Source organism: Nannospalax galili, unplaced genomic scaffold, assembly GCF_000622305.1.
Source record: "Nannospalax galili isolate Female #2095 unplaced genomic scaffold, S.galili_v1.0 scaffold34, whole genome shotgun sequence".
Lineage (NCBI taxonomy): Eukaryota > Metazoa > Chordata > Mammalia > Rodentia > Spalacidae > Nannospalax > Nannospalax galili.
The window spans coordinates 9,018,526-9,042,240 of NW_008338996.1; the positions used below are offsets into that span (position 1 = coordinate 9,018,526).

General features: G+C 50.6%; 1 protein-coding gene across 1 annotated transcript in view; it reads left to right on the forward strand.

Annotated features, from left to right (window-relative positions):
- Akna (AT-hook transcription factor) overlaps window positions 1-23,715 on the forward strand; it is a 56,087-nt gene that overhangs the window by 7,506 nt on the left and 24,866 nt on the right. The window contains 7 exon segments of the mRNA XM_029563686.1: window positions 5,711-6,078; window positions 8,911-9,371; window positions 9,374-9,958; window positions 13,545-13,619; window positions 18,899-19,055; window positions 19,731-19,885; window positions 23,514-23,573. Coding sequence (XP_029419546.1) covers window positions 5,823-6,078; window positions 8,911-9,371; window positions 9,374-9,958; window positions 13,545-13,619; window positions 18,899-19,055; window positions 19,731-19,885; window positions 23,514-23,573 — 1,749 coding nt within the window. The 5' untranslated portion in view covers window positions 5,711-5,822.

Genomic DNA, 23,715 nt, shown 5'->3' on the forward strand with positions numbered 1-23,715 from the left:
GGGTGGGGTTCGACACAGCTCGACCATCAAGATAATTCTCTTCCTTCACGTCCTCCCAGGTCCAGCATGCTGTGTGACCTTGGTCAAGCCTATGGCCTTCTCTGGGATTCAGTCTCCCTTTCTGTGCTCCCATAGTGGTGGCTGAGGTGGTCTCAAGTTCAAGGCCTCAGAAGTTCCCATGAGCCCTTCCCCTGCAGCACAGCGCAGCCCGCAGTTGCCCTGTAAGGGGTTAAGCTCTTGGCACTGACTCTGCTCAGCAAACCCCCTCCTTCTCACAAACACTTGTAGGAAATCAGGCTGGGCGCTTCCTGCGAGGAGGAGGCCCGGCCTCAGCTGCAGGGGCGGGGAGAAGTGGGGAGATGCTGGTCTGTGAGCCGCAGCAGCTTGGGCTGGCAGAGCAGCCTGGAGGCGGGCCAGAGAGCTGCCGAGGCAGGGGGCTCCCCATCTTTGGAACAAAGACCTCGTGGTCAGCTCCCCTGAGCCCAGGCCGGCAGGATGGTGGCCGAGCCCAATGGAGGTAAGGGGCTGAGCCTAGGAGGAGGGCCAGAGGGCAGGACGCTTTCCCTCTGGACGGCCAGTCACAGGCTCTGGGACAGCCCTGGCAGTGGGACCAGCCCAGCCAGGAAGTCACAGCTGCGCAGCTGCCACCACTGGTCTCCAGCGCGAGGAGCCCGGCCCCCAGGCCATAGTGGACTTTGGGATGCTGGGTTCCAGTCGCAGCTCTGATTCGGTTTTCTTTCTTGAGAACTTGGACAAGAGCTGGTCCCTTTCTCTGCCTGGGGCGAGCTCATCTCATGGAGGGTAGTACAGCGCCCTGGGGAGGCAACACCCCACCCAAGGAGTGGCCCCTAGGCCACATAAGGGCAGGGACAGAGCCTGGATGTTGTGAGGGCCTGGAGGCTAGCTCAGCCCTTTGGTGGATTGAGATGGAGAGTCAGTAATAGTGTGGCCTGGTTTCTCTTCTTCCCTGGTTACTTGGGTGAGCCAGAGAGAAGGTGGTGACATCCACGGGTGGGGGTGGGGTGGGACGGTATCTGCTTTCTACAGGCCAGAGGCAACTTGGGAACAGGTCTGTGCCCTGTCACTGACCAAGGAGCCCCACAACCTAACCATTTTTGGAGGGCCTGGCTACTTGATAAGAGTGTCTTTCTTCCCCAACATTCCTGTCTCCTACAAGTCTGATGGCCTTGGCCTCAGTCACAGTGCGCCTCTTTGTAGGCTGAACTTCCTTGTTTTGAGATCTTGTGAAAACCTTCTAGGTCTCTGCCTCAGGTTCCTTTGGGAGAGAAGTTAAGGTAGGAGTGAAGGGGGGTGCCCTGGATAGTCCTGGCTGGATATGAGGGGGCTTCTGAGCACCAAAATGGGGAAGAATTACCTAGAGTCTGCTGGTTCAGGTCCCTCATAAGAGGGGGGGGCCTCAGTTTGGGAGTGACCCAGGGCAGGAACACCCCATCACACTTACCTCACCACCCCCCACCTCTCTCCACCCGGATCTGTGTAGAGAGGGCAAAGAGGAGACTGTCTGGTGAGAAACTCAACAGAATCAGGTGTTACACCCTACGTGATCAGGGCCGGGTAGGCGGCGTGGGTGTCAGATTGAGGGGAGCTAGGACGCAGAAGGAAGAGTGATGGCTGGTGCTTGGTGGGGGGCAGTTTCTTCAGGGCAGGTGAGGACCCTAAGCCTAGTGGCACAGTTCTCAGAGGGCCTTTGTCCTAGTGAGGCTGGCCCTCCTGGGTCAGTAGACGGCTCATCACTGGAGACTTCACCAGCTCTACTGCCCTGCAGAGCCTGTCAGAATCTACCTGCCTGTGTGTGGCACTCAGGGACCAGGATCTTAGCTCTCCTTGAGGTTCATTTTGACTTTTCAGACCTCTGTGCCTTTGTCTAGACTGTTCCCTCTGCCCAGAATGCCCTTCCTCATTCTCCCCCACCTTCCCTTGGTCTGTCAAGGCCACCCCAGAACTATCTTCTTCCATGGCCTTTCTGGATTGCACCCTCCCCACCAGGTAGGATCTTGGCCAGCTTACCTCTCTCTGTATCCTAGTGCTTTACCAAGTGCCTGGCACACAGGAGTCCTGGGGATTTTAAAGCTAATTTGTCCCTGCTGGTGCTCAGAGCTGTCAGTGGGAACCTCAAGGTTCATTGGCCTATCTGTGCTTGCCAGAGCAGGGTGACTTCCCCAGCAGTGGCAGGCCCAGTGGCCTTCTCTCTGCTTTGCAATGAGAAGCCCTCAAAGCAGGAACCTGCTTACCCAGCGCCCAGACTGCTTCTCTGTTGCTACTTCATCCCACCCTGAGGTTGGTATATGTTTAGCCCTGATATATGTTTGTTGACTGACTAGCTGACTGGCCAGTCCCAGGCTCCAAGACTCTGAGGACTGTGGCTTGCACAGAAGACAAAAGTCTTGCTCAGGAAAAACTCAGTTTGAGGTGCCTGAGGGGCAAGTGTGAAACTGTAACCAGTGACCACAGCTGCCAGTGACGGTGGCGCCTCTGGTCAGGGTGAGATTTCTGCAATGACTGAGTCATTTCAGAAGATGGGCTGTTCCTCTTTGTGCATGCAGAGGCCTCTGTGATTGGGCAGACTGCTCTGTGGTGGGGCTAGGAAAAAAAAAAAAAAACCCTTTCAAAAGTCAGAAAACCACACACCACTGTCTGGCCCTTCCTCAGCAGAGTCCAGGAAGAGACAAGCAGTGGTTCAGACTTCACACCCATCCACCTGCCCACTGCCTCCGCATGGGAGCCAGGAGAGACTCCACAGAGGCTTAAATGCAGATTTCCTGGCACAGGTCCACCGAGCCAGGCTCCTGCAGACATAGCCTGAGTGCTTAGTGAATTCTCACACACACAGTCAAGATTCCCACAGGGATTTTCAGCAGGGGTGCAGGACCTGAAGAGGTATGGGGAGCAAGGATTTGAACGTCAACTTACAATCTCTCGTTTGGTGGAGGGAGCACACTGGGGCTGTGGCATACACACCACACATTGGGAGGTCAAAAGACAACCTCCAGTATAGATCTAAACCATCAACCTTGTTTGAGACAGGGTCTCTCTTCTTCAGGATCTCTCTGGCTGGGCCACAAGCCTAACTCTGTCTCCCATCTCCAGGTAGGGGCACACTGGATTACAGAGATGTATATTACTACATCCAGTATGTGTGTATCCTGGGGATTTGTTTTTAAAACAAACGTTTGGAAGTACATTTCCTAGAACATGTATATATTGATGCCCACTTATAAAGTTAGATGTACACACAGAAGTAGAGGTGTACAAATGTATTTTTACTGTTTGAGTCATGTGATTACAAAAATGAAGTCAGGAGAGCTCCAGGCAAGGAGCTTTTCTGTGCCCAGAAAAGTCACTGTTCTCCCTTGAGCCTCGCTCTTATCACTTAGAAGTAGCTTTCTTGAGATGGGAAGGCAGATGTGGGTCAAGCTTCCTGCTGAACTGGCAGAGGGAATGGTATGTGTGGAGGGCATTTAGGGGCTCTGTACTGGGGGACAGAGAAGAGGACTGGGTAAGAGAGAGCAAAGAAGCCCTTGAGCCTGACCCTAGTGCCAGGGTCACAGGGGAGAGAGTTATCCCTGGTTGATGGTGCTCCACTCTTTGCAAAGCTGGCCTTCCCTGGGCTGCATGGTCTCTGGGGAACTGAGTCCAGAAATAACTGTCTGCTGATTGTTCTCAACTACACACTGAAGGTTCCAGAGCAGGATCCAAGAGCTCACGAGCCTGAAGGATAGCTCCAAATGCCTGTGTCTAGAGACTGGGAGCTGTGCCAACCTGGACAGAAGAGCCTTGGCCAGTGGCAGAAAGCTGGTTTCTACTTCGGCCTAGTCCTGAGCCTGTACCATTCTGGGCACAGTCTGCCCTCCCTGGGCTACAGCATTCCCACCTGCAGAGCAAGGCCTTTTTAAGCTCTAACCAGCCACAGCCACTGCACTGAGAAGGCTAGAGTTGTTTGTGTTCTTAACTAAATTTGTTCTTTGCCATTTTCATACATGTATAAAATGCATTCTAATGACTCTTACCTCCAACCCCCTCCACCCTACGGATCCCTTTCGCACACTCACATCTTTTTGTTTTGTAACTCACTGAGTTTAACCAAGGCCATCTGTTAACCATGGATTTGCAGCTATCCATTGGAGCTCGGTGGGCTCACCACTGGGTTACACAGCTCCTCCTCTCCTAGAATCTTTCAGTAGCCAGTAGTTCTGCAGGGAGGGGAAGGGCGGCCCTTCCCCATCCGTAACTGATGATTGACAGAGCCAGGCTTGTGCAGGCTCAGTGCAGGTAACCTCAGCTGCTGACGACAGTTCTTTGAGAGATCAGTGGCTGTGCCCTTATTCTGAGGCCCAGGTTCCTGGGCCCAGCACAGTGATTGATGCAGAGGAAACGCCAAAGAGGTATTGGAAATAGGAGAGTATGAAGGTGATGACTGGAGGAAAAGAGGAAGAGAGAGAAAGAGAGCCCTCCTCTTGGGCCACCCTTCCGTGCCACCTTCCCTCTGTTCCCTCTGTGACCAACCTGCCCACTCTGGTTCACTGTCCCAGAGCAACTGAGAAGGCCTTTTCCACTTGGCCCAGCTCTCTGCTTAGAAGTCACATCGAACTTCTGAGCAGTCCTGGGAAGCTGACTGGTTTCCTCCCAGCCTTCCTTCATTATCTGCTGTCTTTCAGTTACCCAGTCCCACCCATCCTCTGTACTCTTGGACCCCTGGCCTGGAGTGCTGTAGCTCCTCATTACTGAGGTAAGGCTCTCATAACATGAAATTAAAGCAAACCAGTCAGTGGTACCCAGCATATGCACACTGTTGCACCACATCCCTTCTTTCTGCTTCTAGAACATTTTCCTCACCCTACAAGGAAGCTCTATGCCTGTTTAGCAGCTCTGGACCATTTACTCCTCCCTGGCCTGTGGCAGCCATCACTCCCTCTCTGGACTCATCTGGTCTGCGTACTGTGACTCTCAGACTCAGACGCAGATACAGAGTGTGACACTTTGGTTGTTTATCCACATTGTAGCTTGGGTTGGGACTTCATTCTGTTCCTGCTGTAAGACCATTCCTTTCTGTGGCTGAATAATGCTCCATCACATGTAGAGACCACAAATTACTTCTATGTGTGGATAGAGGGATGCCTGGGTTGTCTCCTTTTGGCTGTCGTGAGTGGGGTTGCTGGAACATGTGCAGAGCCATGTTTGTTTGTGTGCCTGCTTTCAATTAAGTTCGGCATTGGGTTCCCTGCTTTCAATCTGAGTTCTTGCCCCGTGCTCTGAGCAAATGGCTTCTATGCCAGTGTGATGCTTTCCCTGGCTTCCTGGGCCTGGAATGGTACATCCTGTGTGTCCCCTGCACTCGTCACCTAGATGGTGGCTGCCTGGTTGGTTATCTGTGCATGTCCTCCCTTGGATGATCAGTGTTGTGAATAGGACCTGTGCCCAGTGCCCACTGACAGAGCCTGGCACTTGGGGAACACCTGCTGCTTAGTGTGCAGCCCGTTAGTTGAATGCTAGCTCCTTATCTTGGGGAGAAAGTGGAATTCTCACCCCAGTGTTGACAAATGACATGACCTCTCCGAGGTCACCCAGCCCTGAAGGCAGAGGACAGAGGGTGGAGGACAGGGCCATCTGACTCTGGGGCCCTTCTGGTAAGTTCTTGTGTGAATAAAGGAGAGCCATGAGGATTGATGTTCATTGGTTGTGTCCCTGACAGGCTGCAGGCAGGATGGCTGGTGCTGAGAGGACTCACCCGTGACTGTGGGACACCTAGCCACAGCTCAGTCTCCTGAAGATGAAGTGGCCCAGGTGAAGGCAGGCCAGGCCCCATGGCCAGCTCAGGGACAGAGACACAGTGGCCAGGGCAGGGCCTGGGGCAGGGACCCCACCGACGGCGCCGGTGCTGGGCCTGGACCCAGGAACAGGACGCAGACACAAGTACCGAGCAGGACTGGGGGAATGAGCAGTCCCTTCCTGAAGCCACCAGCTCCAAGCTCCTGGAGGACTTCCACCACGTCCAGCAGCACCCGCCTCCCCTGGAGTGGGATCCGGACACACAGGAGTCCGGAGAGTCTTCTAGAGAAGGTGAGGTAGACTCCTCTAGTCTGCAGTGGTGACCTGTCCCCCAAAGACCCCACCTTTCAGCAGAGGCAAGGGACTAGGGACAACTTCACAGTTTTTAATTAAATTCTACAAGTTTATAATTAACATTTAAATTGCATAGGTAATAATATGCATTTCAGAAAATGTAAGCAAATAAGAGATAAAATTTAAAATTTCTCATTATTCCAACCATCCCCAGATAAGACCTCTTTCCCATATGCAAATAAATGTAATATGAATATGCAAAGGAATTACAAGCGCTCCATTGTCACCACTTCGTTGTTATTTTTAGAGCTAGGAATATTTTCACAATCTCCCAGTTTTCTTCCACAAGTCTCTCCTAGGACCTGTGTGGAACCATGGTGAGATTCTTCCCATAATCCCTTGGGCCAGTCTCTCCTGCTGGGCAGGTAGTAGCTTCTGGTTTGGGCTATGCTGAATACTGCTGAGGTAATGCTATCCATCCATCTTTGCATCCTTGACATCATCCTGTCTTTGGTAATTTGAGTTGCTTGACCCAGAGCTCATACTTATTTTAAGGATTTTTCTAACTCCAGTCAACAGGAGGGATGTAGCACTTTGGTTTCCCCACCTGTGAAATGGGTGGAATGAAGCCACTGGGTAACAGAAAGCTTGATTTGTGGTGGCTACTCCACCCAACTGTGAATCAAACACCCTCATATTAGGCTCCTGTGAATCAACACCCCCCTCAGACCATACCATTGTGCTGTTACCTTAAGTGCTTTATTCAGGCCCGTCACAGCTGTCCACTTGGGAACCATTTGATCCTTTCTTTGTTTCTTTCTTTTTTAGTACTGGGAATTGGACTATAGGATAAGCAAGTGCTCTAAGACTGAGCTATAGCCATAGATGTTTTTTAAAATGTATTTTGACTGGGTATGGCGATACATGCCTTTCATCCCAGCACTCAGGAGGAAGAGGCAGGCGGATCTCTGTGAGATGGAGGCCAACCTGGTCTACATAGTGAGTTCTAGGTCAGCTGGGGCTACGTGAGATCCTGTCTTAAAATTTTTTAAAATTGTATTTTGAGACAAAATCATTTCTGATCTTGCTATCAGGGAGTGCAGCCTGAGATGCTCAGGGTGATAGGCAGAAGTGCCTCTTCCTGGGGTCACTGGGTGACTCTTTGCTATGATGTAACAGCAGTTCTCATGTCCTGTGTCCTACTTCCCTCCCTCCACAAAACTCTGCAGGTAGGAAGAGCAAGCCTCAAGTTTAAATAGGGACTGCCAGGGGGCAGAGACTTGCCCATAGCTTCCAGACACAGGTCAGAGGATCTCAGAGTGAGCATAGGGTTCCCTGGATCCTGGGCTTATACCCTTCAGTGCCTGCATGATCTCTGTGGAAGACACTTGCCTGAGGCCTGAGTTCAAAGTTCAGGACTTCTAGGAAGCACTGTACAATCTTTTGGCAAGTCTCTGGCATCTCTGGGATTTGGAATTGCTGTTGTAAACTAGAGTGACTTGCTGAAGGCAGTTTTAAGTAGACAGGTGGTATACCCTGGTCAGGAGTAAGGGAAAGAGCAAGGTGGAACAGCAAGCAATACAAGGCTTACGACAAAGGTGCCTCCATTCAGAGAGGAGTCTGTGCAACGTTAGCCAGTGTGTCTCCTGAAAAGCTCAATCTATCTTAGAGACCCATAAAGGGGTAGAGCAGACTAGATAAACGTAGCTGCTTGAAGGATGGATAGGTGGGTGGGTGATGGCTGGGTGATAGATGCTTGAAAGGATGGGTAAGTGGATGCATGGATGGATGCTGGATGCATGGATGCTCGAAAGGATGGGTGGATGGATGGATGGATGGATGATGGCTGAGTGATAGAAGTGTGTGCAGATGTTTGAAAAGATGAGTCGGGGGGCTGGAGAGATGGCTCAGTGGTTAAGATCACTGTTCTTGCAGGAGACTTGGGTTCGAATCCCAGCGCCCACCTGGCAGCTAACAACTCTCTATAACTCTAGTTTCAGGGGATCCGACAGTCTCTTCTATCCTCCGTGGGCATTGAACAACACGGGTACACTTACCTACATGCAGGCAATACATGCATACACATAAAATAAAAATAATAAAATATTAAAAAAAGAAAAGATGAGAAGATGAGTGGGTAGATGTATGGATGATGGATGGCTGGATATTTGAAAGGGGGAATGGATAGGTGGATGATGGGTAGGTGGGTGCTATATGACTAGATAGATGCTTGAAAAGGTGAGTGGTGGGGATGAATGGATGGATGATGGATGGATGAGTGATGGTTGGAGGTGGATGGGGAAGTGAGTGAATGGATGGGTAGATGGATGAATATTTGAAAGGATGAATGGATATGTGATGGATGGATATGTAAAGGCTCTGCTTTTGTGCTGGGAACAGCAGGGATCATGATGAGATTCAGGTGGGGGATGGGGGTGACTATGGGGAGGAGATTAAGTGGCTATTGCATCAGTCCAAGCATGAGAAGACTTTGGCCCAAGCTCTGTAGGAGGTAAGTGGGACAGGGCAGGGGACAGGCTGGATCAGGGCTAGGGAAAGAAAGACAACCAACATGCCTCCCAGACTCGGCATTATGCAACTGCATGGGTTGGTGTTGCTGTCTGTGAAGACGGGAAACACTTTGGGGAGACTGAGTCAGAGGCTTGAGTCTGGAGGGTCTTAGAATGACCAAAGGAGGAGTCAGGTAAGTACCTGGCTATGTGGGGTGTGTCTGGGTTCTTGCCACCCCCACATCATGAAGTCATGAATCAACTCAAGTGGTGCTGTAGACCCAACATGTGCTCAGTGATGAATGACCTGTCTTTCCAGAGACTGAAATTGATGATGTGAGCAGCCCAGAAGGTTCCACCCTGCCTCTGCCCTGGCTCCCAAGGCATAATCAACTGCTGGAGCTGTCTGAAGAGGAGCTGGATGAGGCCCCCAGAAGCCCTGAGGTGGATGCAACTGGAGAGAGATGCCCAGGGCTGGAGTGTGAGGACCAAGAAGATTCCAACTCTGTAACTTTGGGGCAGGGGCCAGCCAGAAGCTGGGTGACCTCCAGTAAACAAGGTGATGGACATGGACCTTCAGGGCATGCCAAGGCCTATCCATCTGTTGAACTCAGCCCCGCAAGGTCTTGGAGTAGTGGGGCTGTAAGCCTAGGCTACCCTAGTGACAGCCTTAATTACACCTGGGAAGGGGACACTGATGTGCCCCAGTCCACTGCGCTGGTGGACACCCTGCCACAGAGCCCACACCACCACTTCCCACACCCAGATGACAGAGCAGAGGAGGTGAAGTTGCTCTGGCAACATCCACAGAATTCCAGGACTCCTTAGCAGTGCCAACTCAGAACCCCCAATGCTCCGTAGCCACATGGGGGCGCAAGACCACCAGCCTGCCCAGCTCTCTGCCCAAGGACCCAACCTGGAAACGAACTAAGACGTCACCCAAGCCACTGCCCTCCCGATTTACAGGCTCCATCAGCCCCCTGAGTACTCGGCTTGGGTCAATACAGGAAGTCAGGTCACCACACAAGCAGCGAGCCACTCTGGCTAGCCACTCTTCTTCAGAATCCCCCAAGTATGGTCGGGGGCGCCTGAACTATCCGCTCCCTGACTTCTCCAAAGTGGGGCCCCGGGTAAGATTTCCCAAAGATGAGAGCTACCGGCCTCCCAAGTCCAGAGGCCACAATCGGCAACCTCAAGGCCCCACCAGGCCCCTGATCTTCAAGTCACCAGCAGAGATTGTGCGGGAAGTGTTGCTGAGTAGTGGAGAGGCATCCCTGGCCAAGGACCCTCCTGCACATCCCATCAGCAGGGTGCCCCAGGAGTTCCAGACACCAGAACAAGCCACTGAGCTGGTTCATCAGCTCCAGGTAAGCAAGACTCTATGTCTTTGAGTATCACTCAGGCAACTGTTGGAGTGGGGAGGTGTTGTCTCTGGGCTGAAGCCCTCTACCACTGAAGGGAGAGTTGTCCCTGTGTTCAAAAGAGCAGTGTGTGGGGACATAGCTCAATTGGTAGAGTACTCTTGTATAACATGCATGAAGCCCTGGGTTAGATCCCCAGCATTGCACAAACTGGACATGGTGGTACATGCCTTTGTGTGTATGTGGAGGCCAGGAGGATCAGAAGTTCCAGTCTTCTTCAGCTTCAGGGCAAGTTTGAGGTCAGCTTGGACTAGAGATCCTGTCTTAACGAACAAACAAGCAAGCAAGCAAACAAACAAACATAAACTCCTCCAAAAAACAGATCAGTGAGCAAGCCCACACTTTGGGCTTATTTTTTTAAAGATTCACCTCAGGAATGATCTGTTTATTTTCAACTTCTGCTGTATATATAAAAAAAAATCTCTGGAAAACAGGGGACTAGAGAGGTGGCTCAGCAGTTAAGGGCACTAACTGCCCTTGCAGAGGACTTGGGTTCGATTCCCAGCACTCACATGGTGGCTAACAACCGTCTGTAACTTCAGTTCCGTGGGATCCAACGTCCTCTTCTGACCTCCATGGGCACTGCATGACATGACCTATGTACATGCAAGCAATACACCCGTACACATTAAATAAATTTAAAAAAATCTCTGGAAAGCAAATTGTCTGATGGCCATCCTTGCCCTGCTGCAGTGTCTACATGGAGCAGCTCCAGTGAGCTCTTCCTGTGGACCCCTCTCTCTTCCCTCACCCCCACAACCCCCGCTGAATTATTTTGAAGCATAATTCCAGGCATCCAGTCTTTTTGTATTTTGGTCTCTGTGTCTAACTCAAAAGAACCTTATTTTAGAGCTGGGCTTAGTGGTGTATGCCTTTGATTCCAGCTCTCAGGAGGCAGAGGCAGGCAGATCACATAGAGATCGAAGCCAGCCTGGTCTACATAGTTCCAGGCCAGCTGGGACTACAGGGAGACCCTGTCTCAAAAAAATCAAAGTAAATAAGTATCAAATAAATAAATAAATAAATACACCCTTTCTCAAAACACCAAAATAAGTAAATACATAAAATAAATAAAACCTTATTTTGACTTAATTCCATTGCTATACCCAAACATTTATACCAGCTCCTCAGTGCTGTGGGGTCGCATGCTGAGGCAGTGTACAAGTCCCTACGTACTGGGGCACTCGGTGGTGGCTTTTTCTTTCAGTCTGCTGAGATGGGCCAAGGTTAGTGGGTAGCAGTTGACCCCTGTGTCTTTCAGGTCTCTCAAGTTCCTCTTGTGTTTCTCCTTCCCTCTTGTTCTTGCTACTCTGACGTTCTCCTGTAGTTGATGGTGGGGTTGGGTCTGCTCTGCTGTCACCCACCCTGTGCTCTGTTAAAGTGCAAGCTGCATCACAGAGACCACTGTGTCCTCCCTCTTCCCTGCCCGGCAGTACACTTAGAGCTGGAGGATTTGGTTGTTGTCACCTTTGTCCCCCTCACCACCCCCCACCCCCAACCATGAGCCAGGGAAGGACTCTGTGAGAGTCCCTCAGGAGGCACAGCCACCAGCAGCCTCTCTGTTGTGACATGAGCAGCCCTCAGCAGTCACAGCCTTGTTCTGGCCCTTCCTCCCGAGTGACTCAAGTGACGAGTGACGAAAGAGGAATGTTCTGATATGGCTGCTCCTCTGGACACATTTCTGTGAATCTTCTAGAAAGTAACATCTTCCCTTATCAACCATGTGGTTACCAAGATCTTGTTCAAGTGGAGAAAACAAGAAATGCTCAAGTGTGCTTCCCTTCCCTCCCCCCCTTCCCTTCCCTCCTTCCCTTCCCGCCTTCCTTCCTTGTGTGCATATGTGGAAGCCAGAGGTCCACATTGAGTATCTTTCTCTATCACTCTCTACCTTATTTTTTTAAGATTCATTTATTTTTATTTTATGTATATGAGTTGTTTTGCCTGCTTGTATACTCAGAAAAGGGCATCTGATCCCCTGGAACTGGAGTTACAGGTGGTTGTGAGCTGGCATGTAGGTGTCAAGAACGAACTCAGGTCTCTTGTAGGAGCAGGCAGTGCTCTTAACTGCTGAGCCATCTTTCCAGCCCTCCACCTTATAGTTGAGTCAGGGTCTTCCTCGTGAGGATGGAGCTCACTGATTCAGGTAGGCAGTGGAATCCCTCCCACCTCTACCCCCCGTGCTAGGGTTACAGGCATGCATAGCCACACCTAACTTTTTTACACTTGTGTTGAGGATTTGAACTCAGGACTTCATGCATGCACAGCAAGCACTTTACCGACTGAGCCATCTCTGTATCCATGAATCTTTCCTTTTATAATAACAACTCATTTTCAGAATGAGTGACTTTCTGGCTTCTTCCACAGCTCACTAGAGATACTTGCTTTTGTTTTTGTTTTTCCCTGAAATGAGTTGTTTTGATGAAACTCTAGATTTGTGTAAAACCAATGATCCTAATTGGAAAAGAGCTGACTTTTAAGTAGTTTTCTTTCCTTGTTTTGGTGTGTGTGTGTGTGTGTGTGTGTGTGTGTCTGTGTGTAGATGTTCATATATGTGCACATGTGAACACTTGCATATGGAGGCCAGCAGTCAACCTTGGGTGTCTTCCAAAGTTATACTTCACTCTGGTTTTTGTGTGTTTTCTGAGACAGGGTCTGCGCTGGATAGCTTCAGTGTCAACTTGACACACCTGAGTTGAGAGAGCTTCAATTGGGGAATTGCCTCTATTGGACTGGCCTGTGGCCATGTCTGAGGGCATCTTCTTGATGAGTGATGTGGGAGGGCCCAGCCCACTGTGGGTGGTGCCACCCCTGGGCAGGTGGGCCTGTGTTGCATAAGCAGGCTGAGCGTGGGCCAGGGGAGCAAGCCAGTAAGCAGTGTTCCTCCATGGCCTGTGCTCCAGCTCCTGCTTCCAGGTTCCTGCCCTGAGTTCCTACCTTGGGCTCCCTGATGAACTGCGACCTGGAAGATGTAAGACAAATAAACCCTTTCCTCCCCAAGTTGGTAGTGGTCAGAGTATTTTGTCACCGCAATGAAGAACAAACTAGAACAGGGTCTTTCACTTTTACCTGGAGCTAGCCAATTCTAGGCTGGCCGGCCAGACAGTTCCAGAGATCTATCTGTCTAACTCTGCTAGCCAATTCTGGGCTGGCCGGCCAGACAGTTCCAGGGATCTATCTGTCTAACTCTGCTAGCCAATTCTGGGCTGGCTGGCCAGACAGTTCCAGGGATCTATCTGTCTAACTCTGCTAGCCAATTCTAGGCTGGCCGGCCAGACAGTTCCAGGGATCTATCTGGCTAACTCTGCTAGCCAATTCTAGGCTGGCCGGCCAGACAGTTCCATGGATCTATTTGTCTAACTCTGCTTTTTCAAGCGTGCACCGCTGGCTGGCCAGACAGTTCCATGGATCTATTTGTCTAACTCTGCTTTTTCAAGCGTGCGCCGCCACATCTGGCTTTTTCACTTGGATTTTGAGGGCTGAACTCAGATCCTCATACTATATGACTTGGGGTGACCACATCTTCTCTCTACAGGAGGATTATCACAAGCTTCTCACCAAGTACGCAGAGGCCGAGAACACCATCGACCAGCTGCGCCTTGGAGCCAAGGTAGGATGGCTCAGGCTGAACTGGGCCCAGCAGGAGCAATTCCGATGGCCTGGGTCCTCAGGGAGATGGCTTCTACCCAGATGACCCAGAGTCCTAGAGAGAGGCCACTACCTTTTACATCCTGAGATCCTGGGACTAGAAGAGCCTCAGTCCTCCACCACCTGGTCCTTTTGTGACCTTGGCCTTGCTCTCCATGGGCTCTCCCTCATTGTTGATATCCTTGAATGATGGAGCCTGGGGAGCCCAGGAATGCCACCAGGAGATTCTCTATGATTCTGGGGTAGGAACACCTAGGCTGACTCCTGACTCTACTCCTCACTAGCTGTGAGAAGTTCAAGACGTTGCTGTGCCTCTCTGAGCTCAAGGCTGTAGCCCAGACTCTGCTCAGTCCCCGAGGCCCCGCTCTTCTTCCTGGGTCATACTTCTTATTTTTGTCCTTCTGCATCTCCCAACATCTTCCCCACTTTTACCCCCTTTGGAACTGAGCACTGCCTGCGTGGCAGGAGTGTCCTGGAGGGGCATCTCATCTACCTGAGGGCCAGCATGCCTCTCAGCCCTACTGTCTTTAGAGCAGCCTGGGAGTCCTGACCTTCCTCTTTCCTGGGCTGAGGCAGGAAGTGGGCCCATCACAGCCCTTGTGGGCACCAGCTTCCTGCTTTCCTGCCCAGCAGGGAGGAGGTAGGACAGAGAAGCACCTTCCCCTGATGCTCCCGTTGCCTGGCTGTTCCTCTAGGAGAGGAGCACCCCATCCTCGTGCAGAGTCCCCCCTCCCCCCCAATCATGCTTCCCCCTGCTTAGTACTGACCTGATGTCTACAGCCACTTCTGAGGAGTGTGAGTGGAGGCAGCCATGGCCCGTTGTAGGACCAGGGATTCCCTGTTCCCACATTTGTGGCCCTGCCGGATGTAGGCAGGACCCTTCCCATCTGGATTCCTGGGCTTTTCTGTTAGGGGGCGATCAGACCTGGAAGCATACTAACCCCACTGATGTCCTAAGGTACCCCCAGAGCTCCAAGTGCTGAAAAGGAATAGGGGACTGGATGAGAAGGGCTGGAGGGAGAGCTCATAGGTAGAGTGAGGCGGGGGAGGGCTCACAGGTAGAGAGTAGGGGAGGCTGGGTGGCTCAGCACCAACTATAGTCTGCTGCTTTCGGAAAGATGACTCCTTGCCTGAGGGTCCTGCTCGAGGGAAGAGTGAGCACAGTCAGGGGATTCAGCTGAAAGTAGCCTATAATTCCCTTCACTTCAGTCTTACTGCCATCTAAGGAGCAACTGGAGAAGGGCTTGTGACTTCAACCCGCTGTGAAAACAGGGCCAAAGCCAACAGATACCTCACTCTGCATCCCTGTGTCATCCATCCAAAGGCTCAGGAGAGCCAGAAAGTGTCCCGCTCAAAGCCCACATCAGAGAGCCCCAGTGATGGGGTCTGACTCCCATAGGCCTCCTGTTTTATCTTTATTGAACATTGAACATGACCTCCTTACCGAGCCTTTCCCTCTCCTCAGAACTCACAGCAGTGGAAGGCAGGCTGGGCCCACCTCACAGGGAACCAGGTGGGATTTATCCTGATATCCAGGTCACCTTTATGGTGAGTGACTGGGAACCATGGTCCCATGGAAAGGAGACTTGACATTAGCTGAGCCAGTCAGAGGCAGCAGGCCCAGGCTGACGGTGTCCACTTTGCCCCGCTTCTACCTGCAGAAATGAGGCTAAGCCAGGAGCATACCACAGCAGATGTGAAAGGCAAAGGGGGCTGCCCATGCTAGATGATGTGTTTACCCCAGCTCCACCCAGGCCCTGGCCTTGTGGTGATGGGCCTCAGGACAAGCAGGTGATGATAGTAGCCATCAATGTTGTCTATTGACTGCTGTCTTAAGAGAGGTCAAGCAACTGGCCCAGGATCACACAACACAAAGTTACTAGAGCTAGAGTTTGACCTTAGAGATCTGAATACAGCACCCACAACTCGCTCGCCCTGCCAGAACCAAGTCAGTACCCACTGGATCCACAGCCAGAGAAGCGGCCAGGGAAGGTCAAGGCCAAACCTGGGAACACTGTGGATCCCGGAGCTGGGAGGATTGGAGCAGAGGGCCAGGACTAGTCATGACTGGGCTCTATTCTCCATGCTGGCCTCTGGCTAGAGTCTATGGTGATGTCACCACTTGCTGTCCTGTTCCCTACCCCCAACTCCTGTCCCTCTTGTCTCAGCTGCCGGGGGATGCAAAACAGCTGAGGGGCCAGAAACTCCCCCAGAAGGAATTGGGGAGTGATGTAACCACCTTTCCTGAACTAGGTTCTGCTGGCTGCCCGTGATGGAGTATGGGACGATGCGGGGGCGGGGGGGAGGACATCTGTGCACAGAGGAGTTGGGGAAGCACTCCTCTCTCCCTCCCCTCCTGCCCCATTCATAGAGCCCATTAGCATTTTAAGGGCTTGGAGACTCCATCTGTGCCGAGAATATTAATTTGTTTAACCCAGTGTTTCCCAAAATCAGTGGCACTAGTCTACCCTGCATAGGTTACCCTGCACTGAGTCCTGAGGGCTTCAGAGAGTAGCACCCTAGAGTAGGTCCACTGTGTCCAAGAAGGCAGGTCATGGGAGGGACAGGCCAGAGCAGCTCAGTAGTTCTTAAGCCCCCGCCCTCATTCCCACTTCCTCTGAGCTCACACACAAGCATGAGGTTCTGTTCCCCTCATTCTCATCCCCTGGATCTAGGAGCTGCTAGGTTCCTGCTATTCCCCAGGTGGTGCTTTGGCACAGTGGGGAGGGAACTCAGGAGGGCTGGACCTCCTCTGGGTATTTGGGTCACCTCAGGAGGAAAGAGGCACTGATGGACAGGTGCCCAGAGGCAGAGCTGAGCAGATGGCCAGGGGATTAGGAAAATCCAGCTTTGTTTTCAGCTGGCAAGGCTCAGGCTAGAGGAGGGGGAGGCAGTGCATCCAAGTCATGCTTGGAGCAGCCCAGCCTTAATGAACAGTATAAGCAGGGGGCTTCCTGACTGGGGAATGGAGAACCCCTAAGCCAGGCCCATCTTCAGCTGCCCAGGCCTGACCTTGGGACAACAGAGAGCAGCCTGGATGGCCCACATGACCTCTTAATTAGACACCAAGTAACCGTAGAGTATAGCTTTCTCATTGACCTGCCTTCATGGTGGCCATATGCATAAGGATAAGGATGATGATGAGGATGGTGGGATGACAATGAAGGTGATGGTGATGGTAGTGATGGTGGTGATGGTGACGTTGGTAGTGATGATGATAGTGATGATGATGGTGGTGGTGAAGATGGTTGTACTGATGATGAAGATAATTGTGGTGGTGGTGGTGATGATATGGTAGTCATGATGGTGGTAATGGTGATTATGGTGATGTGATGGTGGTGATGGTTGTGATGAAGTGGTGATGGTGACGTTGGTAGTGATGATGATGGTGGTGGTGAAGATGGTTGTACTGATGATGAAGATAATTGTGGTGGTGGTGGTGATATGGTAGTCACGATGGTGGTAATGGTGATTATGGTGATGTGATGGTGGTGATGGTTGTGATGACTATGGTGATGGTGATGATGATAGGGCTGATGGTTATGGTGATAGTGAAAATGGTGATGATGATGATGATGATAATGATGATGTGGTGGTGGTGGTGGCGATTATGGTGATAGTGATGATGATGGTAGTCATGATGGTGGAGATGATGATTATAGTGATGGTGATGGTGGTAATGATTGTGATGACTATGGTGATGGTGGTGATGGTGGTGGTGATGATAATGCTAGTGACAATGATGATGATGACGATGATGTGCTGGTGATGATGGTGATAGTGATGATAGTGGTCATGGTGGCAGTGAGCAAGATGGTGGTGGTGGTGGTGGTGATGGTGGTGATGGTGGTGATGGTGATAGTGGTGATGATGGTGACAATGCTGAATGTGCAGGTGGCAGCTACTGTCTACTGAGCACTAACTTCATGGATGGACCTGTCAGCTATGTCATCTGCTCTAGGACTCAGAAATGTACAGTAACTGAGCCTGGATGGAGCCTGGCCAGTCTACAGCACCCCCACTAAGGGTTAGACATACAGCATTTTCAGCTGCAGCTTGAACAGCCTCTGTCACAGCTACCTAGCTCTGCTGCTGTGGGAGGAAAGCCACCATCCACGGTGCACGAATGACAGGCATGACCAGGCCTCATGCACCCATGTACAAAAGCAGATACTGGTCCCACAACCCTATTCCACACCCTTGCTTAGAACTGGCTTCCTTCCCCTGCTGAGCACGAGTGCGCTTCCTGGTCAGCTTCTCCACATTCTGCACACCATCTTCAAATGATGGACACAACTCCCAGAATTCCTCTGTACACGTGATGTCTCCATTCATTCAAGCAGCCATTGAGGACCCAGGTTTGGTTCCCAGCACCCATGTGGTGGCTAACGACCAACCATAACTCTAGTTCCAAGGGTACTGCCTCTTCTGGCCTCCAAGGGCACTGCATGCATGTAGTGCACTTACATATGTGCAAGTAAAACATTCATACACATTTAAATTTTTTTTTGCCTCTCTCACACAGAGATCTGCCTGCCTCTGCCTCCCGAGTGCTGGGATTGAAAGCATGCACCACCACGCCTGGCCAATTTTTTTTTTTTTTTAAGATGGAATGTCCCCAGCCCAAGTCCCCTGATTTCTTTATTTTTATTTATTTATTTTTTATTATTTGGTCTTTTTTGAGACAGTGTCTCCCTGTAGGCCCAGCTGGCCTGAAACTCACTATGTAGGCCAGGCTGGCCTCAAACTCACAGAGATCCACCTGCCTCTGTTTCCTAAGTGCTAGGATTAAAGGTGTGCACCACCACACCCAGCACACATTTAAATTTTTAAAAATATTGATGATTACTACATACGAATTAGAATTGTATAATAACAAACATTAGTAACTATTATGTTATCAGTATAAAACCATAGGCTTTGGGGTAAAGTGGTATTATAATCTAGTCTAAGGACTTGGTGAACTCATGGAACTAAACCTCTTAGAGTCTTAGTTTTCTCTTGAGAAATGGGGCAGGTGGTCCCTGCCTACCCTACTTGCAAGACCTCTGTAAAACAAATAGGAAGGGCATGTAAGCCCTTTGCCAGCGTGAGCTCCATTGAAATGTGGTGTTCATTGCCAGGGTGAGTGTGGGGATCCTGTGGGAAGCACAGATAAAGCCTGTAAGGCAGGTGCAGTATGGCATTTCCTGTGAGCTTGCCCTCCCTGACTCTGCCCCTCCGTGCCTCCCTCCTCCTCAGGTACACCTGTATTCAGACCCTCCCAAGCCTAGTCAGAGTGTCCACTCTGGGTTGGTGTCGCAAGGAAGCAAAGTCTTGTCCTTCACCATCCCACAACCCCAGTCAGCAGAGTGGTGGCCTAGTCCCGCTCAGGACGCACAGACTTCTGGGGCTACAGGTGAGTTAGAGGGAGGGGGGCATCCAGGGCTTACCAGCCTCCTCCTGCATGTGACTCTGCACCAGGACACTTGATCTACCCTGGGATGACGCTGGCTTAGAGCCAGGGAAGCAGAACACCAAGGTCCTCTTAGGGCCGATTGACTTGACTAGGCCTACCCAGGCTGGGCCACCTGGACTTTTGGCTCTATGAAGTGAGTAGTGTTCTCATGGAGCCTGCTGCCAGGCAGGCCCCACGCTGAAATGGACACTCATGACCCCAGTTAGTCCCCACATGGAGCTTGTGAGGATCACACCCTTGTTATCCCCATGATAGTCAGGAGACTAGGGTTCAGGGAGGTGAAGGCATGTTGAGGATCACACAGCTCAGAAAGGAAAGGGCTAGGACTCAAACCCACATCTCCCTGAGTTAGAGTCCATACTTATTATGACTGAGACCCCCCCAGGCCTGGCATGCCCCTGCCCCTCTCAGCTTTAATCTAGGGTATATCCAAGCTTCATTCTCTCTAGTATGGCAGCAAGGTGGCCAGCCCTCTTCCTGGGCTGATGTGAATGTGATCAGAGGGGGCAGGCTATGGCTTGGTGGCAAGGTGGTCTGAGGTAAGCTTTAGGCCTTCAGCCTCTGGGGACTGGGAAGCTGCCCTTAGCCCCAGGGTTCAGCAGCTGTATATTTCAGGGTGGCCGCCCCCACGAGCAGACCTGAGTCCCTCCTCATCCCTCAGCATGCCCACCCCAGGGAGGCTTCCAGAGAACCAGGGCACTGCCAGGGACCAGCCTTCTGCAGAACAGACCCAGGAGCTGACCTCTCAGGCCAGCCGGCTCCTGTCCAAGGTGAGTGGACCCCAGCTTCAACCCATGAGACACCTTATCTAGAGGACATGGGACCTCTGCCTGGGTCAGATGCTTCCTCCAGCCCCACATGCTGCTGCCCTATTTCTGTGGGATCTAACTCAGTCATCCAGAAACCTGACTGTCCTCCCTGCCCTCAGGGTCGTGGGGCACCAGCCAGCTTGTCCCCCAGGGCAAGATTGACTCCTGTCTTTTAACCTTGTCTCGTGTCACAGCCCCTCCAGTTGGGTTTGGCTGTGTCCCCTGGTTGTCCACAGGGAGAGTCTTGACTCTCCGCTGCCCTATTTCTGTGGAATCTAACTCAGTCATCCAGAAACCTGACTGTCCTCCTTGCCCTCAGGGTCGTGGGGCACCAGCCAGCTTGTCCCCCAGGGCAAGATTGACTCCTGTCTTTTAACCTTGTCTCGTGTCACAGCCCCTCCAGTTGGGTTTGGCTGTGTCCCCTGGTTGTCCACAGGGAGAGTCTTGACTCTCCCAACTCTGCACACCCTGTCACCCTTCCTTTCCTTTTCATCACAGATTTCTCTGTTCTTGGTTTTTTCACTGTGGAACTCACTCCTGTTGCCTCTCAAGGGAATTTTATGTTTTCTGGGAACATTCCAGGTCCCTGAACTGTCTGCAGGTCTTTAAAATTATTTTTTTGCTTTTTATTTATTTTTACTTTCTGTGTGTGACTGTTTTCTAACTATATACTTGGCTTTATTCCAAAAGTGCCTAAAGTGACCTATGAAGACACTTAACACTTTAACCACATTCTGAAAACGGAAGTGGGGGAGCTAGGGCAGAGGGGAAGTACACTTAGAGAAAAATAAGTTAACCTAACATGAAGCCAGTAAACAAGGTGTTCTGAGCAGCCCGGAGCCCCAAGCTAGAGTTACACCTTGGGCTTTGAGCTTCCTAGTTGCCATTGCAAAAATGTAAACACAGTTGTTACATTACCTTCTCCATAAAGCAATTACAGAACAACACCGCCACCTTTCTTTCCCTTCCTTCCTTTCATTTTCTTTGTGTGTGTGTGTGTGTGTGTGTGTGTATGTGTGTGTGTGTATGTGTGTGTAACGACTTCACTGAGATACATTTCACATACTACACACATAACTCATTTCAAGTGTGAGCAAGTGTGAGTTTTCATGTCTCTATCACCACCATTCCTGGTTCTGAAACCAGAACAGTGTCTCTCCAGCCACCCTGAGCAGGCACAGCACGCAGCCAACTCTCCATCCAGAGCCACCCAGTCCTACTCAGGAGCTGCTGGCCCTGGTGACTGTTGGGATGGGTTTAAGTGAGGACCTTTTGTGAGTGCCAAACATATCAGAGTTTAAAGACATATCCAAAAAGAGACTCTGAGGTATCTCACAAACATGGTGGCTCTCAGCTGTAATTCCAGAACTTGGGAGGCTGAGACAGGACTATCACCTGGAGTTTAAGGCCAGGCTGAGTCACATAGTTCCAGGAGAGCCTGCGGTACACACACACACACACACACACACACACACACACACACACCCCTTACTGGACTCACTAGTAATTTTTATATTGATTACATATCAAAATGATATTTAGCGTCAAATAAAATGTATCATTAAGGACTGGCAAGATGATTCAAGAGGACACTTGCTACCAAGCCTGATGATTTGAGATTGAACCCCAGGACAAACAAGTTAGAAGGAGAAACTGACTTCCAAACATTGTCCTCTGACCCCTATGCATACACCATGGCATAAGCACATACATACACACACACACACACACACACACACACACACACGCACACACACATACACACACACGCAATAAATAAATAAGTAAATAAATGCACAATTTTTAAAATATTAATATGTTGCCGGGTGTGGTGGTGCATGCCTTTAATCCCAGCACTAAGGAGGTAGAGGTAGGCAGATCTCTGTGAGTTCAAGGCCAGCCTGGTCTACATAGTTAGTTCCAGGACAGCTGGGGCTACAGGGAGACCCTGTCTCAAAAAGACCAATTTTAAATTATACATGTAGCTCACATATTTCTATTTTATATAAATAATATATTTATTTATTTATATTTTATTTATTTAATTTTCTGTTTTTTGAGTCAGGGTTTTCCCTGTAGCTCCAGCTGGCCTGGAACTCACTGTTTAGACCAGGCTGGCCTTGGTTCAGAGATCCACCTGCCTCTGCCTCCCGAGTGCTGGGATTAAAGGTGTGTTTTTTTTTTTTATGTGTATGAGCATATTGCCTGCATGTATATAAGCACGTGTGTTGTACAAAGCCCATGGAGTTCAGAAGAGAGTGTTAGATCCCCTGGAACTGGAGTTATGAATGGTTGTTAGCCATCATGTGGGTGCTAGCAATCAAACCCAGGTCTTCTTAAAGAGCAGACAGTACTTTTAGCCACTGAGCCATCTCTCCAGCCCTTATTTTTACTTTTTTATGTGTATGAGTGTTTTGCCTTGCATGTATGTAAGTATACCATGTGCATGCAGTACCTGAAGAGGCCAGAAGAGGGTGTGGATCCCAATGGAACTGGAATTACAGGTGGTTGTGAGCTGCTGTATGAATGCTGGGAACCAAACATGGATCCTCTGGAGATCAGCCAGTGCTCCTAACTGCTCCAGACCCAAGTAACATATTATGATTTAATCACACAAATTGTTTTCAGCCCTGATCTATAGCCTCCCTCAAAGTGAATTTCAAATGTGCCTTCTCATTTTTAATTTTGAAAATATTTTTGTCTGCAGCGCAAGGCTAGAACTCGAGCCTTAGCACTATACCACTGAGCCACATCCCAGCCTTAGACTGATGTCATAAAGGATAGGTTCAGTGCAGTAAGCCTTCTCCCACCCACAGAGGATTGTACGGGTTCCATGCAGACACAACACCATTTTATATAAGAAGTTCAGCATCTTATATTTAGATAACTATGGCAGCTGGGGGTCCTGGAACCACCTCCCATGAATACCATGGGACAAGTGTACAGAACTATGTATTCTTATTTCTCCTTTCTGCTTCCCATACAGTTTATACAGTGGCAGCACATAACAGACACTGTTCTTACCTTGGTTTGGTCCTGAAAAATGGGCCCTGGAGGCCCTTACGTATGAGAACATCATCATGCCCCTCTTGTTCTTGGTGGCTGCACACTGTTCCTCACACAGGCGCATGGGCTTTTATGTACAGAACTATGTATTCTTATTTCTCCTTTCTACTTCCCATACAGTTTATGCAGTGGCAGCACATAACAGACACTGTTCTTACCTTGGTTTGGTCCTGAAAAATGGGCCCTGGAGGCCCTTACGTATGAGAACATCATCATGCCCCTCTTGTTCTTGGTGGCTGCACACTGTTCCTCACACAGGCGCATGGGCTTTTCCTGCTGGCAGTCATGCCACAGAAAATGGTGCTCATAGGTCTCCCCACGTGAGTGTGCTTCCTGGCTTTTTCCCAAGGCCATCCTAGCTGAGGCTGGTAGTGGAGTCAATTGCCAGTCCCCCCGCCCTCCATTGTACAGGCACTCTACCTCCTGAAACCTGGCAGCTCTTTCTGCCCAAGCACAGAGTGTCCGAGTGTTGAGTGTCATTGAGGTCTAGGTTCATGGAGTTTCTTTACCTCTCAATGTCCAGGTGGAATGCTTCGAGGGACTGGTACTGACCGGATGCCTCCCACTCCAGGACCAAATCAAGGTACCACCTAGTGCAGCAGGTGCACCAACTCTCAGATGGCCTGTCCCCAGAGCTGAGTATCTGAAACTCCTTTTGCTGAAGACAGATAGCCGTGCCCTACACCAAGTTCTCCTGTGGGAGCAAAGAGCCTCCTAAGTGTGTC